Below are 17,050 nucleotides of genomic sequence, written 5' to 3'. Positions count from 1 at the left end.
CAGCCTGAGGCCTCAAAGGACAACCCAGCTGGATAAAATTAGTTCATCAATCTGTATTATGCTTACATGTAAGAATTTAACTGTTAAAGGAAATTAAGTTGCAGAAAATACCTTTGTAAATGAGTGCACACTCTAGAATTGCTACTAATTATCTTTCTAAAATTACGACTGTATCCAATATATTCTGTCTTTGATTATCAAATACAGAGCCATGAGTTTTTCAACTAGAATCAGACTGCTGAGTACCTCAGACAGCTTATGTCTGTTACAGAATTTACCCATGCTCTGCTCAACTTGTAATCCTTCACAGCACCTACTACATTCATGACTACCAGAAGTGTACAGTTGAAACAGGGTGGAACATGAGAAGTTACAGATTCAGTGACACAGCTAGAAATGTATACAATAAAATGCACAGCCACGTCTGTTCAGAACTTCCTTCAGTTTACCTTGAAATCGCAATGGACACTCTGACCGCAGAGCGAAACCTTGTAAAACCCTTTGAATGATGAGTGATGATTTCGAGGTCTGTGTAGCAAGGCTGTCCGCCCATTCGTGCAATGAGGGCCAGCGTGGCTTCTTCACACTCCTGGAATCCACCTAGTAACAGCAGCAAGTATTTTTTCTGATATATGAGAGCTTTACGAAAGCTCTCTGCTCGTAGGTATTTGCCATAAATTCTCTACAAGATGAAAAACAAAAGAAGAACCATCAGTCTTAGGACTTTTAACATTTCTACTCCTACAGCATTGCTGGGATTATGCATTTCTTGCTATCACGGAGAAGACCACACTACAGCTCACGTGTGCTGAATGTAGCTTCATAATTTGAGAACCACTTGAGCAGCAAGGAGTGGAGCATGCACAAAATGACAACACAGGTGCTTGCTTAGCATTCGTGGGGAGAAAAGTTAACAGAGTTATGTGTGTGAGGATAAGAACTTAAAATCTGAATTTAATCTGTTCACTTAGCATAAGCAGAGTGAACTAAGGAAAAAAGCAGGCCCAAAACAAAATGAAAAATACCCCAGCCAAAGTTACTATGCAAGCAACAAAGTTTTCCTACCCTTAAAATAACATTTTCAGAATCTGATCCCAGTTCTCTGAGGAAAGCTTCACTCCTGATTTCTGCTCTCAGCTTGGACAGCTCTGCATCTGCTTGTTTCAAAGACTTCTGCAGTGATAGCTTTTCTCTGTTCCAATTTTCCTTCTCAGAGGCAACAAGGGTATCAATATTAACTCCAAGATCTGATGAGTGTCTAGAAGACTGAAGGGGAAAGAAATTGAATTAGAGCCACACAGTTTGGAAAAGGCCGAGCTGTGTCATTCTAGTCATTGGTTTAGTGGAGAGTTCATTAAATTACTGAGAAAAAACTACTGACTGAAAGGATCTGAGGTCATACTGGCATCCTGACACCTCTGATACAGTGAGTTTTGGAGCCTGTTCAACATCCTAGAAAAATATAGCTACTCCAAAAAAATGTTAAAAAATAATCCCTCCTGTTGAACCATAATAGCTTCATCATCTTGAAGCTAACTGGATCTGTTTGCTGCTTGTCTGGGTGAATAAATACAAACCAAAGAAAGAAGCATTTGGAATTTAACAAGACAAAGGTGGTTAAAATCACAAAGTGTACATTAAGTGAGTCAGGATGTCTAGACCATAGGACAAGAATATCTCACAGCCATTTACTCTGCAGGAAGAAAGTCGAGAAAGTCAGCTTGGGCATTAGGGTAGTCTCACAGCACGTCACTTTCATGCCTATATATACTTCATTAATTAGTGCCATTGAAGACATACATAGTCTCCAGAAGTTTGTCTGTGCTGGTATCTCCTCAGTTCTTCCTCCAGTTTCATAACAGCATTCCTCAAATTATTCTTTTCTTCACTCAGCCTGCTGACAAAGCCTGTCAGCTCAGCATTTTGTCGCAGCAGCCTTTCGGTCAATGAGCTAGACGGAGTTCCTGGTGGCAGCGTTAGCTTTAGCTAGAAGGAAAAAAGAAAACCAAATAAATTCCATTACATCTGTGTTGCCAACTCGAAAGTAACTTTGGCTTGAAGTAAAAATCCTTTTGTGGGTCACGACAATAACTTTGTCAGAACTTACTCAGAGAAAAAAGAAATGTACATGAAATCGAGAGGTTAATGTGACTTTTTCTTCTATGCTCACCTTGTATGTAACAGCAGGATGTTCGCATGCAAATTAAACTAATCCAACTGTAACAACGTGCATTTTTTTTTTTAAACTTTGCTTAGATTTATCTAACTTAAAGGAAGGAAAGACCCAAAACTTTTTACAAATCATGTTGAATACACTTGCTTAAAATGCAGGTAAGGACCCAGCCGAGCTGAGTTAATATCAAATATTGCTGAAATCTTTGTAACAGGTTACCTCAGTTCATGTTTTATACAAGTGCACACTGCTCAGTTTCTGACTGCCTTTCCTTTGGTAATTACAGGGCAATTTAAGTAAATGTGTTTTACCAACATAATATAGTAAATGTTGACTCTAATATCAGAAAGTACTGAGAAAAGTTTCCTCAGCAAAAGAAATATTGCTGTACATATATTTTACTAAAGAAAAGCTAGGAGATTCCAAAGAAGAACTAGGAGATTAAAAAATTAATAATTATAAAGGGAAAGTCTTAATCTGAAAATTGAAGATTTGGTTTTTAGCTAATTAAAAATAAAGAAAATAATAATAAAAGGAATAGGGGGAGTTTTACACTTCTCCATCTCCAAAGCAGCATACTGACTGGAGGAGATTTTCCTCCATGAATTACAGAGCTGGACAGCCACAGATTTAATTACTTGCTGCTTTCCACTCACATCTCATCATCCAAAATCTCCCACTAAAGTTGTAACATTGCACGCTCACCTCTTCCAGATAGGGCAATCCAGGCAGTTTCTGCAGCTCTGTAATAACTTCTTCAATAGTGTTCTGTATTGCAATAAAGTCTTGATCATCTGCTGCTTCAAACTGCAATCTGAAATTACATCAAGAGTTTCAGCAGCACGCATGGTCTAACAGCATGAAGCCAGACTAACACAGCAGCCACACCGGGTATCAGTAAACACCCACCGGACCTTTAGCAAACCATGTCAGCAGAGTTACCAGAGAGACGTCAGCGTAATCAAAACATCCAGGGACTCTCAGGTATTTAAATTAAATTGGCTCAAGTGTATAACGAATTTACATTGAAGAACTTCTACTGATTCTGAGAACAGAATATTCTACATGAAGAACATTTAGAGATATTTTGCTTCTCACTTATCTGTTGTATCTATTTGAGAAAAATCTTAGGGTATTTTTAAAATGTAATGCATTTCATTTTACCCAAAATATTTCAGAATAAATGTTTAAAATTAAATCATTATCACAGCAACAGAAAAACAGATTAAAACCTCCTACACATTTTTTTTTTCCATAAGGAGACAGAAACCCAAGCAAGTAAGAATCAAGATCCATTTCACTTGACTACAAAATATAACTGGGGGGGGGTTGACGTGACAACTAGGGGGATATATCCATAGCAGTAATTCCCATATTCTTCCCCTTACACAGTGATTTTTTCTATTACTGAATTGTTTTAAAACAATCTTTTGCCTACACCATAACCACATAAATCTCATCATTTTGCAGAGAAAGAAGACAATTTTATTGTAACTTATACAGGACCATGTTAAACATGAAAGAGTTAACAAAGCACTTGGCACTCTGTGATCCTGTTTTACACCAGCACATCAAGTAAAAATAAGCATATAATATAAACATAGAAAAACAGAAAAATTAGTTAGGCTTATAGTGTGAGAACTATGATTAAAACCTGATGTATCAGCTTGCTGGCTGCTATTAACAAAAACAAATAGCTGAAGACTGGTCTAACCTGCTAGCAGCTTTTCGAGCCAACTTCTTCAGCTTTGGAGATGCGTTTTGCAGCTTTTGCCTGACATTTTCCAGAATTTCGGTAGCTGCAGATAGGTCTCCTCCTCCTCCTGTCAGCGTGGGGTAGGTTGATCCATTTGTCTCAGCTCCTTCCATTTTTTGCTGGAGAACCCAATTTCTTGTTCTCTCATTGGGTGTATCCCAAGTAGTCTGTACATAGATATATATACAGATTTCAAATGCATGTATAGTGCTTTAAAATATTAAATCTGAAATATGTTCAAAGTTAAAGAACAAAATCCTGATACTGAAAGGAGTGCAGTGTGACTACACTATTGCAGTACATCACTGCAGCTATTCGTTATGAGAGGTACAGTGTGATCCTTTCTTGATTAAGATCTAGCAGTCATTGATCTAGACTATGAAGCCATCCAGTAAACTCAGCTGGTTAGAAGCCACCCAGCCTTTTGTTTTGTTTTCCATCATCATCTCCTTTACCAATTGTGCTTGGAACTTGGGCATTGGTACCCAAATGTTTTTGGGACCAGTCCACAATCAGAGAAACAGGACTGGAAATGCCCACCACGGTCACGGAGTCACAGGCTTTGGATATTTTACTACAGCATGGTACCAATGAGAAAAAAAAACACACACACACAAAACCCAATCAGGGTTCTGCAGACGTCCCAGGAAGCAGCAGGAGATGCACTGTTTGATACTCTAGGCAGATCCTGTAAAGCAGATCACACTGAGGCAGGGAAAAGCCCCAGGAGCCACCGCCAACTTGATCCAAGGGAAGGCTGTTCCTGGACCATGCTGCTGGCAGTTACCTCTGAGCGGGACAGCAACGTGTACGAACTGAGAGCAGCAGGAAGCCTGATGCTATCAGGGTGTCAACACATTCAAATCCTGCCTCTAGCTGCGATAGTTTCCAGTGCTTCAGGAGAGTAAAAGCAGTCGCCAAATCAGGCGAAGACAAAAATGTCCTTCCTGGCTCCACAGAGAAACAGCTGCTTAAGGGGAAGCAATGATTCCAGGGTGGGCAAACAAACACGCTCAGCAAAGAGGGAAGCCTCCTGTCAACCACCTCCTTTGGGACTCCCAACAGATCGCTCACTGACTATCACTTTTCTCTTTGAGGGAAGTTTCTAAAGTTTTAAAAGTTTTTTAAAAGTCATTTAAAAGCCATTATAGAACTGCCCAAACCTTTTATGAGGGAGAAAAACTTACATGCAACAATGGTTCCAACTTTCAGTCATCTAAAAACTAGGCTAAATTCTGAAAGTAGTTTTTCACCTTGATCTCTCTTTTTTGTTTTGCTTGCTGACATACGTATATCCATGCACAGGCTTGTTTGACTACATACTCATTTAATTATTGCAATTGTTGAGAGATTACTTTATGATGTTTCAAAGACCACTTGTGGTTTATGGACTAAAGATTAAGAACACTGATCTGGGGCATTCCTGAGCTCACCCGTGAAACTGGGTGGGGGGAATATTAGTCTTCCACTACACTAAAACACAAAGCGTGTGTATACAGTCAGGTGCATTTCTCCTGCTCACCCTCTTCCTTACACATCTCTAGAGCTTCATTCTCAGAGGACATGCATGAACAGATTTACTATTCCAAAATAGAGCACTTTCCCTTTCGCTGATGCCTCTACTTTGGCATATGCAATCTGCAGGCTATTTTATAGATCAAAGGCACAGATAAACAAAATTAATTGTACAACAGAATTAAAAGCAAAATTGCACAGTTCGATACCACACATCGCTCTCAGTGCTACTGTACCTCATTTTGATTGTGGCTTGGTGTTCTTTCAGTTTCCTTTTTTCCTTCACTCTCCTGCTTTTTGATCTGCAGTTCTTGGATTACTTCCTGTAACTTCTTTGTCTCATTCTCTAATTTATGAATCTCTTGCTCCTTCTGTCCAAGTTGCCACTGAAGGTCTTCTACTTTGGACTCCAGTTCATGAAGTTTTTTCTGTGCTGCTATGTTAGCATCTTGTTCTGCTTGCAATGCTTTCCTCTGGATTTGCCTTTCTTTTTCCATTTGCTGACTCACTTGCACAGATTCTAGTTTGTACTTCTCCATCTCACTTACTAACTCCACTATACGGTCATGCTTTTCATCCATTTGTTTTTGTAGTTCTTTAAGTAATTCCTCAGATGGATTAGGTGTTCCAGCTTGCCCCTTATCTTCAGCACTTTGAAGCTGAGCACATAGCTCTTTTTCTCTTTCTAGGGCACTGCTTATTTCAAGAGCTCGAACCTTCTCTGATTCAAGAAGCACCTGCAACTCAGAATTACGGCCTCGTTCACGTGACAGCTGGGCAGCACTGAGTGCTTCTTGGGATTCAATTTTCTGCTGCAGCTCACTTGACAGTTGTTTCTCTTGCTCCAAAAGTTTATTTAACTGCAAGTTCTGTTGTTTTTGATCTTCGAGTGAAAATTTTAAGTCCTTCCATAAGAAACAGAAGAAAAAATATTAAATCAATGTGTGTGAACTTTGCATTACCTTCTGCAAATCGCAAGCAAGCTAGCTCTGCACACTTTGCTTTTAACAAGTTTTGCAGTTCACAAATTAATGTCAAGATTCTGAATACGCTTGATGTTATAAATGTATTACAGGTGCCTTTACTCTAAAAACAGATCATCCTGTAAAACAAGAAGATTTGTAACACACTTTTTTATAAGATACAAACAGCTATAGTTATCAAGTTCAAGAAAACTAACTCCTTTTACTCTCTAAAACTGTGACAATGAGCTTCCAAGTTAAGATTTCAAGATGCAGATAAATCTGTGCTGTTGAAGTGACTGTTTTTTTGTCTTAATGTATTAGGATACTTGCTCTCTCCCTCACTAAACCAGATATTGCAGAAGTACCAAGGAACTTATTAATGTATTTTCTCCTAAAGTAAACTCCTTAGTGTGGTTTTCATGAGGTGAGACTGCTGACTTTTAAAATGGAGACAAACAACTTATTTCCTCAAATGACGTTCTAAAATACTACTACTTATGAGTTAGGTTGTGGGGGTTGCTACTTGTAGCTATGTGAGCAGTGTCCTGTCCCCTTGAATAGCTGGGGCCTATTATTAAGTGTAGAATACAGTTGTAAAATTCCTACTGATTTTTTTTTGCCACATAGCTTTAATACATCTTTCTTCAACTCTAAATGATCCATAATCCCAAATGACCTGGAACATTTACCTCAAGCTCTTCTCTTCTTCTTTCCTCGCTGCGTTCCATTTTAGCTTTTTCTTTTTCCAAAGCCCACTGTAGCTCTCTTGATTTCTTCTGTTCGCCAGCCATTGTATCCTTGAGGATATCTAGCTCAGCTGCTTTTTCTTTAACTTCAGTCCTAACAAAGAAATGGGCAATCTTTACATTAAACCATGGCTTTCATGCTACCACAGTAACAGCAGTTACTTGATACTTCATTTTGTGAACTGAGAACACTGCTTGTGTAGTAGTGTAACAATGAAAAGCCTGTTTAGAAAAACCAAGCTCATTCAATCATCGAAAAGAGTTGCATGGCTCATAAATGACAGAAAAAGTGTGTCCGTACTCCTAACTTTGTAGCTGCCATTCTCCATGAATTGGTGGCTCAGAGGTAGCTAGTGTTCAACTTAATCCAACCATTGGCCAAAATTTGAAAGGATGCAAATCAACATCTTGCTGCCACATATCTCAAAGGATTTTTCTGGGTGTGTGAATCTATGCCCCAAATGTGCACTTTTCTGCAAATTAGCAATTTTTTTTTTTTGCAAAACAATAAAAAAAGGCAAAAGAACCTTGCTCCTGATGATCAGTAAAGGTTAGAAGGCAACCTATAAGGCAACATAAATTTGAACTTTCTCTTAATTTGTTATCACTGACCTAAATTTTAAAATACTGTATACAGGCATGCCAATTTACTAAAGACGTCAATAGTAATAGCTTTCCTGGGTACCAAATATGTTGCCTGGTACCTCTGCTGTTGGCCATAACAAAGCAACGTTTCAAGTCATATGAATTTCATATGAAAGTACTTGCTAAGTCATCTAGACTCTGCAATTTTGTCTCCATGCTACATTTTAGAAGTAAAAAAGCCCTTTAATAAATATGGTGCTATGGTCCACTTACTAGTTTGTAAACAGCAGTATAATGTGTCAAAATAATAAAAAAGATATTAAGGAGTCATTGAATCAAACTATGAATCAGATCATGTTAATCTATAGAACTTTTCTTTTTTGTCCAATGGAACAGAAGTCTATTTTCTGTTAGGCATGCTCTACAGAAAAACTGAGATGCAGTTACAATACATGAGATCAACTCCCTTAATAAAATCAGTATTATGACTTGGGGTGACAACAGACAGCACTGAAAGGCTGACACTGAAAGCCATACCTGATGGTTTCTAGGTCCTTGAAGTGCTTGTGCTGTGCTTTCAGGGTTGTTTCAAGCTCTAGTTTGGCTTGTGCAAGTTCATTCTTCAGCTCAGCACCCATCATTCTCTCTGAATTCAGCTGTTCCTGCAGCTCAGCTGCTCTGTCTTTCACACTCCGGAGCTCTACTTGCATTTCAAGTATTTGTGACTGCTTCTGCTGCATGTTATACTCCAGCATTTCTAATGGGAGCACCATTAACAAGGAAATCAGTCTAGTAATCAAACACCACTTATTTGGTTCAAGATTCCCTTAGCACAAAGAATGACCATAAAGCTATCATTAGCAGTGATATTAAAAAAAAAAATAAAAAAATCTTTAAATAGTGGGGTGAAAGTAAAACCACATCTTTTCACTGGAATACATTTCATACCTTCCAAGAAATCACTTCAGCTCTTAAACTTATTTAAAAACTGTATGCACAACCATATCACTATTTATTGTTTGGATTATGACCAACACAAAGCTAGCTATGTACGTATACTTTTTACCAAATATTTGTAACAGAACACAAAGCATTTTCAGATTAAGCTTAAAATACATTTGTTCTCTGAACTTTTTGTTGCACATTCTAACTGCTTCTTAATTCACTCATTATCATTGACTATCTGACTTTGATAATTTCAAAGCTGTTGAACCTAAACACTGAAGCACAGAAAATAACTTTAAAATACAAACTCAATTTTATAGCAATTGAAATTACTTCATGTCACTTTTAATTTGATACAAGTCCTAACAACACAGACTATATTTTAATTTTTGAGGATTACTCCAATAAGATTGAAAAAGATGAGAAGTAAGCATGCTCAGAATATAAGTTGAGCATCAAAATCGGAGAGCAAAAATGTCAACAGTTCTCCACCTAAAACTATATGAGTGCTGGCATGAAAACATGTAGAAATCAACATAAATTACCACATAAATCACCTTGGCTTTTTGAATCAATTTCTTGTTCTCTCTTTGGATTACTTTTCATAGTGTTCATCTGAGCATGCAATACTTGAACTTCCATTAGCAAACTTCTTCTGTCGGCATGCTGAAGACAGTCCATTGCTGCTCTCTGATTAGTAGCCTAGGAGGATTGAAAACATACTTGAAAGTAGAACTCCAGATTTTGTTAGAATATCTGTGGTGTGGGTATAAAATTTAATGATATATTCACAGTGCATATATATTCAAAACATTTTCAATTAAGTCGTGATAACACAATACTATAATACTAGAAAGAATTCTCTTTTAAAAAATATTTATTTATTACTCTGCTAGACATCAAAATGATAGAATCAGAAGAGCTATCGGTTTTATGGCAAATTATGATTTTCCTCACTAATCCTTCCATTTCCCCAAAGAAGGTAAGTGACCTCTCTCCACCCCACAGCAACCTTGTATCTTACTCGTCTTATAACTTTCTTCATATATATAAGCTACCTTTTCTCTCAGACAGTGTAACATAATTAATTTAATGAAATCACACTCAGTACAACTATTTTTAATTCAAATTTATCTCTGAAGGTTGTATTTTTTATATAGCTTGTGCATCCAAAACCTTTTCTTAGTAAAGAATTCTCTTCTTCCTACAAGGCATCCCTTTTTTTTTTTTTTTTCACCCATTTGATGTCACAGCTACTATTAATATATATATTTTTGAGTGATATATACATAAAAATTTCAAGAGCTAAAAGAGATAAACAAGCCTCAACATAAAAATACTTTAGTCACCTGCTCTTGTAGTCTGTGCTCTAACTGATTCATCAACATCACTGCATCTCTTGTGCCTGCAAGTTCCGCAAGTTCAGTTTGAAACACAGCAAGAAGAACATTCTGTTCCCTCACAAAAACCTGTTGAATGGCACGCAGGAGTTCTCCTCGCCAGTCTGAGTCACCTTCAGGAGATTCTGAACTTGCATAAATCTACAACAAAATATAATTCCAATTTCAACATTTAACAGAACTGAAAGACTACACCAGGAATAGATACGCTATCATCTATGCAAAGTGTGGGTTTTCACTGGAATATTGAGCATCTCTGGCAATGTCTCTCATTCGTAAAATGGATACATTTTATTGCACACATTGATTTCTTCTGCATGTGCAAATGCTCAGCTTCATGAAACTTGTACCTGCGTTTTAGATGGGAGTAATTTAGTTTTTATAAATGAAAACAGCCCCATATAGTTATTATACATGCCAATGTATCACACTATCTCACTATCATTTTAGTTTTCATAATGTTGCATGTACGTACATTCTGTTTCTAGACTCGTACAGAGCTATGTGGTAGTGGGCAGATACTGCGTATGAATATTTAATTTCATAATGATGTAAAGTTGATCTCTGTACTGCCCCCCCTTCCACTTTGCATGTTGAAGAGAATGCAGAAGTAATGGAAACTACCAACATATAACTGAAAGTCTACAGGTTTGCAAGTCCCAGTAAGTCCCTGATTAATATTAAACTTTGTTTTATATTTTAAGCAATTACTTTCTTCTCTTTTCTCTCACTATGGTATCATTTAACAGCTACTGGAAACATGCTTTCAAAATAGAATTATTTTTTAAAAGGTCATTCTGCAAGGTCAAAACCAATCGATGCATAGAAGAACAAATGCAAACTGTAATTAAAGGCGTATCTTACTAACAGAAAGTACAACATGCAGTTTTACTGCACATTCCTGAAATCTTGCCTTGTAGTAATGTATTTGTACTATTTAAAGCTGAATTATCAAGGTGCTTTACATAAGGTTCTTATAAATTAGTTTTGATTTAGAAAGACTCATGATATTGTTTATACCTCAGCATCTCTATGAAGTTGCATTTTTGAAATCAGGTCTTTCAGAGATGAAATGGTGCTTAGAAAAGCTTTCCTTTCCTCAAGCCAAGAATCTGGTCCTTGCTTAGGAGGTGACATCTCTCTCTCACCATACGGAAACTCAGTGAGAGACAGCACCTGTACGCCTTCATGATGGACTGCTCTCAGCAAACCCTACAATAATACAAAAAGAAATAGGTTGTGTCAGCTTTAACAATAATGGTATTTCATACATATTGGAATACTGGTACTTTCTGCATTGATCTGTATAAGGAAACTACTTATGTTTCCTCATATCAATAACAGAAATCTCACTCAGTTCTATATTAGTCAAGCAGTGGAACAAAGTTCTGTAAAGCTTTCAGGCAAGCTTGGCAATTCATTTTTTGAAATTACAATTAAGCTAGGTATGATTTGTTGGAAAAGGATCTTTTTTTTTTTTTTCCCCAAAATATAATTAAAAGCACGATATCTTTATTGTTTATAATACACAAATTATTTTTATTTTGTAATATAGATATTATTCTACACCTATAATTATAGAACCTATATAATTGTGTAATAGGTTATCATGGCATTATTACAAATACACAAGAAATACAACACATTATAATAAGAGTTAAATTTCACATATCTATAATTGAGAACAAGCCTACAGCTACAGCTGATGTTTAACAATCTAACATGAAATTCTGAGAAAGATTCCATGTTAAATGAAATGGTATATCACTGTGTATCAAATGAAATGTGTATCACTTCTAAACATTTAAAAATATATTTAAATAGCAAACACTTTACAAATCATCTAAAAGGCTCACTACTCACTAATTAAGAAGTAAGTAAGCTTAGCTTTTTGTACTGTCACTCTTGTTCCACAGTGAAAATGATCAGCCCTATTTTACCTTAATTTTTTGGGGAAGTAAATCCGTTGAAGTTTCACCTTCATCTATTCCTTCAGATATTGTGTCAGATCCCTGGGTCTGAGCAAGATACATTCCTTGACTCCAGTCTGAACTGGAGTCTAAAATAAAAGGAGAGAAAAACATTAAAGCAGGATTGCCGTGAAACTTTGAAGAACAGACATCAAAAAAATTTTTTTTTTCATTTTGTTATAACAGGAGGTTGCATGTCACCACAGCCAATTCTAAGCCTGAAGACTACCTGTTTCATAGTTTTTCTTTTTCAGTTTCAAAGCAGTGACAGCAAAAAAACAACAAACCAAACAACAAACAAAAGCCTAAAAACCCCTCCAAAATGTGAAACTTTAAAATCCTAGTTTACTTTTAAAAGAAAGCAACTTATTTGCACAAATGCACCTGTTAAATGACCCTTCTTAATATGCTTAGTTTTTGCCTATTAAAATGATCATATTAATCATTTCTACTGCTGACTGACAGCCTGTACCCGTCATCACCTCTCATTGCCATGGAGTTATAGCTTTGAATTCATCAAGACATGATGAAGCTATGCTGAAGAGATGCTGCAATATGTAAGAAGAATATAGAAACTCCAACTGGAAGAAAAAAATTAGCATCTGACACCTTGACTCAACACATCTTGAACTGAAAGATTGCTGAAAATTGGGTCAATCGTGCCATTTTTCTTCTGTAACAGTTCAATAGAAATTGTATGCTCAGTGCCTTTTTTTTTTTTTTTTAAAAGTGTGATAGGGTGCAGCTTTGATAGGGGGAGTAGTTTCTTTTGTTACTTACAACACAAACTCTTCAACAGCAAACTTAGTACTGAAAAAGCAGATTTAATTTATAATGGTGACCATCTGAAATCTAAAAAAACCAAGCTTCTTACCACTAGAACCTCCATCTCTAGCTTGATACGGTGGAGAACGCACTAATCCAGAAATTGGGATACCCTGTATTTAGAAAAGAGAACAGTCAAACCTTGGATCACCTCACACCCACTCCCAGTAAGGGTGCTAATTCACAAGAGCATGGAATTACACGACTGTTTCTTTTTAGTTTCCCCTGCAACAAAAGTAATCAAGATGGAGACTAGAAAGATGGTGTTCGGTAGTGTGACCTACACTTGCCCCTGATTCACAGGGCAGGCCACGTTCAAGACAGTAGCACAAGGAAGCATCTGATAGTCGAACAGATTCCCAAACTTAAATTGTTGAGGAAGTGGTTCAAAATCTCTCCCTAGGCCGTGGAAACATCCGAACACTTAAAGCCCTTATATTAATGAGGATTAACGGTGGTTCACACTTAGACTTAAAATGGGAATTTCTGTAGCAGGAAGAAAAGCAGAAAACAAGGTAGTTAAAATGAACGTAAAATAGGATACACACCTCTTTAGTTCGTAGAGTCTCTATCACTTCCTTTAAAGCATTACATTCATCAGTTAATACTTGCACTGCAACAAACTTGTCTCTTTTTAATGCTTCAGATTCAGAGATATGCCTTGTCTCCATGTCCATGATTTCAGCAGCATGGAGTTCTTGCATTTGGTCAATTTTTTCATTAAATTCTCTTATGATCTCTGCAATCTCTTCTGAAGAACATCCACTTTGCAAGTCAATTTGAATTTCTGCATTTTTAACAAGCGTTGGCGAAGTTTCAATATAGCTGTTCAGCTCTACATTCTTGTCTGTCTGTGAAGATGTACTTTTGCTAATCTGAGTAGACTCACTCAACAAATCACACATTATTTCTGCATCTTTTTTGCTTTCAGTTTTTGCCATTTCCTTGCCCTTTCTCACATAATTTGCAAGCTTCTCTTCTACTTGAACTAGCTTCTCTTTGACTTTGCACAGATCTTCCTGAAGATGTACCAGACTTGCTTCTTTTACCTGTAAATATGGAGAATCTGAGTTGCAGTCATGAAATACTTTGAAATATACAAAATCTAAACAGTTGTGAAATCTATACAAATTGCAACTCAGTTTAGTCCTATTTTGAAGTGACTATGACACACGGTAACAAGTCTCATCTCTGATAAATACAGCTCTGGATCCACTGTTGCATTATAGTGGACTGTAAAGCTCTCTACTTTGGCATTAAATGTTGCTTAGGTCTACAGCATCAGCTCTATTCCACTGACTGTAGGTACTGAGTAATCATTTTTCTTAGTGGCACGCTCTGTTAAAGATTTAAAAAAATCTAGCAAGCATAACGGCTATTATAAATCCTGTATAATCATTTGCTTTAAATATGTTATAGAACAATCTGGTTCTTACTGATAGTTGTTGCTGAAGTTTTTCTGCCTCTTCTCTGTAACTGCTCAGCTCTTCCTTAGCAGCAGCTGCCTCTTCTTTAACTTTCTCTAGTTCAAGTTCATTACTAAGTACATTTTCTTTTTGACTTTCCGTGAGGTGTTCGCCTACCTACATGGTAGCACAAGATACGGAAAATGGTTAAAAGAAATCTTACAAAGAAGCACTGATCACTTTCACATTGATTTACTAAAGCCACAAATGAAAACACCCTTAGGGAAAACAAATGTATGTTACTTAGCTTAATACATATTCTAAAAACTAATACCGGAAGATCATTTTCCTAGATTAACTCCCCACAAATTGGTTACATGTGAGAGAAAAAAACATCTTCTGACAGCTTACTGCAAGCAGAAATGGGCTAGACCATCCAGAAAGCATGGGGAGGAAGGTAAACACCCATGAGAAATGATGTCTGATTATAATTGAATTGAGACGTATGACATTCATTCCATCTGCATTTTGATGAAAGGTCTTTGAACCCTTCCTGATCCAGCACTGGGTTTCTTTTGACTTAGGATTTTCATCAACCAAGTCCATGTTTTTTTTAATTAAAAGCTGCTATCGGGCACAGTCAACTGTGAAGGTTTTAAAATCAGAAGCAACACACCCAGTAGTGGATGGATGTACTCTGGTGAAAGTTACCAATGGGAAATGTATTTGGAATCAAGGAATGAAAGCAAGCAAAAGTAAACCAGAATGAAAATGTACATAAACAGACAAACAAAAATGTTCAGACAAATTGCCATCACTCCCTTATCCATTCTGAATCTTCTCCTAGAAGGTTTTAAACATTTTGATTTTTGTCTCTCTACCTCCTTGCCATATAAGTGTAATTCACTCCATTACATGTCAGTTCAAAGTAGGAATATGAAAACCCATGTTCAAAATTCAAAATCAATTAATGCAAAATGGAAATCGATAGTAGAGTTCACCTGAAATAACATCTTTTTCTTCTTTGCAACCCCTCTGCAATAACAGAGAAATGAACATCTATACCACACAGCAGAAAACTGTTCCTAATTTTGTTAAGAAGTTTTTCATTCAATATAGTTCATACAAAAAAAATGATTTTAGTGAAAACAAGCCAAAAGAAAAATGGTTTGTAATTACCAGATTTGTCTGTGTTCCTTCTTGCTTAATGTACTTCTGAATCTCTCTTCTGTGTTTCTCTTGAACCTCTTCTAGTAATTGCTGAAGCTCTATTAGTCTTTCTTCTTTCAATTTAGCTTCCTTTTGTGAAATTTTTACATTTTCTTTTTCTAGCTCCAAGTTATGATTTACCTTTGCCAGCTGGTCTTCCATCTCACTAAGCCTCCGTGTTAAGAGTGATAATTTTGATTCCATTTCATTTTCAGTTATACTACTCAAGCCCTCCATTTGGGGATTCTTGCTTGCTTCCTCGACATGTTTTGAAGCTTCCTGAATTTCCTGCATGAATTTCCCTTGCTCTTGAACTGCATTTAGCTGAACCTGACTCACAAGAGCAGCTGCAACTTTTTCCACTAGTGTTTTCTCTAGTTCTACTATCTTATTTTTAAGTGCTTCTTTTTCAGCTCTGCCTTGCTCTTTCAGGTCTTTTATTTCACTGTAGGATTGGCACAGTTCTGTATCTTTTTCCTTAATGCGTGCCTGAAGCTGCTGCAGTTGTACCTCCATCTTGCTAATGGTGACCCTTGTATTTTCATCTGAAGACCTGAGCTGGGTTTGATCTGGCAATTCTATCATCTCACTTGAGCCTTCATCCACTTTCTCAGTTTTCCCATTGCTCCTGTCTTCTGTTTTTTCCTTGTCACTTTTCATCAGTGCACATTTATACTTCTCTGTTACTCCTTCATGTTCTTTTTTTAACATGTTTATTTCTTGCTTTAGCTGGTTCATTTCTAACTTAGTTTCCTCAAGCTCATTCTTTGTTCGAGATGCTTCTACAGTAATATTTTCTACTTGCTTCTCCAAAGCTTCTTTTTCTGCTATAACTGTTTCAAGTGTATGTTTCAGACTGTCAGCATCCTCATGAAAAGCAGCACTGTCTGCAGGTATTTTTTGTTCAATATTTGCCAGTTCCTGCTGAAGCTTGTCAATTACATCATTCAGCTGCTCTATTTCCTCATCATTTTTTTTCTTCACACGTTCTTGATCACTTTTCAGACATTCTACCTGGGCTTCAAGCTCCCGTATATGCTCATTTTGCTCTTCAAGAACCTGAAAAAATGAAGAATAAAAATATTAGTAATAGGTAATTATTAAACTTTCTGTTAAATCCAGTTCCAGAACTTCATGGCAACAGTTTAATCACAATTTACAATGTCTTGTAAAAGAAAATATGTCACCAGTGAACTTCGTCTCTTGTAAAGCTCTATGAGAATAAAGACATCTTCACACAGGATTAATAAAGTAGCCTGTGAACTCTATTTGTAGGTGTGGAAGTATCAAATGAAGTGAAAGCATTCATAATACTCAGATGTATGCTGAATACAACAGGTTATCAGATTCCAATAGAACAAGTTTTGCAAAATTCGTTAAAAAACTTGCTTGTTAAATTGTGATGGGAGTAACATCTCATTAGAGCGTAGAAGAATACTGAAAAATCATTTAGAAAGTCAGAATAAAGACAGAGCAGATTACAAGTAGCAAGAATCTAAGAAATTAAGTGTATACGTTAAGAGAATGTCTAGGTATCTGAAATGAACAGTGCTTA

General features: G+C 36.6%; 1 protein-coding gene across 3 annotated transcripts in view; it reads right to left on the bottom strand.

Annotated features, from left to right (window-relative positions):
* AKAP9 (A-kinase anchoring protein 9) overlaps nucleotides 1-17,050 on the bottom strand; it is a 109,946-nt gene that overhangs the window by 3,616 nt on the left and 89,280 nt on the right. For all 3 annotated transcript variants that reach the window (XM_084282065.1, XM_084282064.1, XM_084282063.1), the window contains 16 exons: nucleotides 15,466-16,554; nucleotides 14,317-14,463; nucleotides 13,429-13,929; nucleotides 12,930-12,993; nucleotides 12,026-12,144; nucleotides 11,106-11,297; nucleotides 10,035-10,226; nucleotides 9,243-9,387; nucleotides 8,278-8,497; nucleotides 7,099-7,249; nucleotides 5,681-6,349; nucleotides 3,888-4,096; nucleotides 2,879-2,987; nucleotides 1,801-1,986; nucleotides 1,066-1,266; nucleotides 450-682 (listed from right to left, as the gene is read on the bottom strand). In XM_084282065.1, coding sequence (XP_084138191.1) covers nucleotides 450-682; nucleotides 1,066-1,266; nucleotides 1,801-1,986; nucleotides 2,879-2,987; nucleotides 3,888-4,096; nucleotides 5,681-6,349; nucleotides 7,099-7,249; nucleotides 8,278-8,497; nucleotides 9,243-9,387; nucleotides 10,035-10,226; nucleotides 11,106-11,297; nucleotides 12,026-12,144; nucleotides 12,930-12,993; nucleotides 13,429-13,929; nucleotides 14,317-14,463; nucleotides 15,466-16,554 — 4,427 coding nt within the window. The remainder of the gene's footprint in view (nucleotides 1-449; nucleotides 683-1,065; nucleotides 1,267-1,800; nucleotides 1,987-2,878; nucleotides 2,988-3,887; nucleotides 4,097-5,680; nucleotides 6,350-7,098; nucleotides 7,250-8,277; nucleotides 8,498-9,242; nucleotides 9,388-10,034; nucleotides 10,227-11,105; nucleotides 11,298-12,025; nucleotides 12,145-12,929; nucleotides 12,994-13,428; nucleotides 13,930-14,316; nucleotides 14,464-15,465; nucleotides 16,555-17,050) is intronic.

Source organism: Netta rufina (assembly GCF_964035555.1).
Source record: "Netta rufina genome assembly, chromosome: 2".
Taxonomy (NCBI): Eukaryota; Metazoa; Chordata; class Aves; order Anseriformes; family Anatidae; genus Netta; species Netta rufina.
This window is presented reverse-complemented; position numbering and strand designations above follow the sequence as displayed.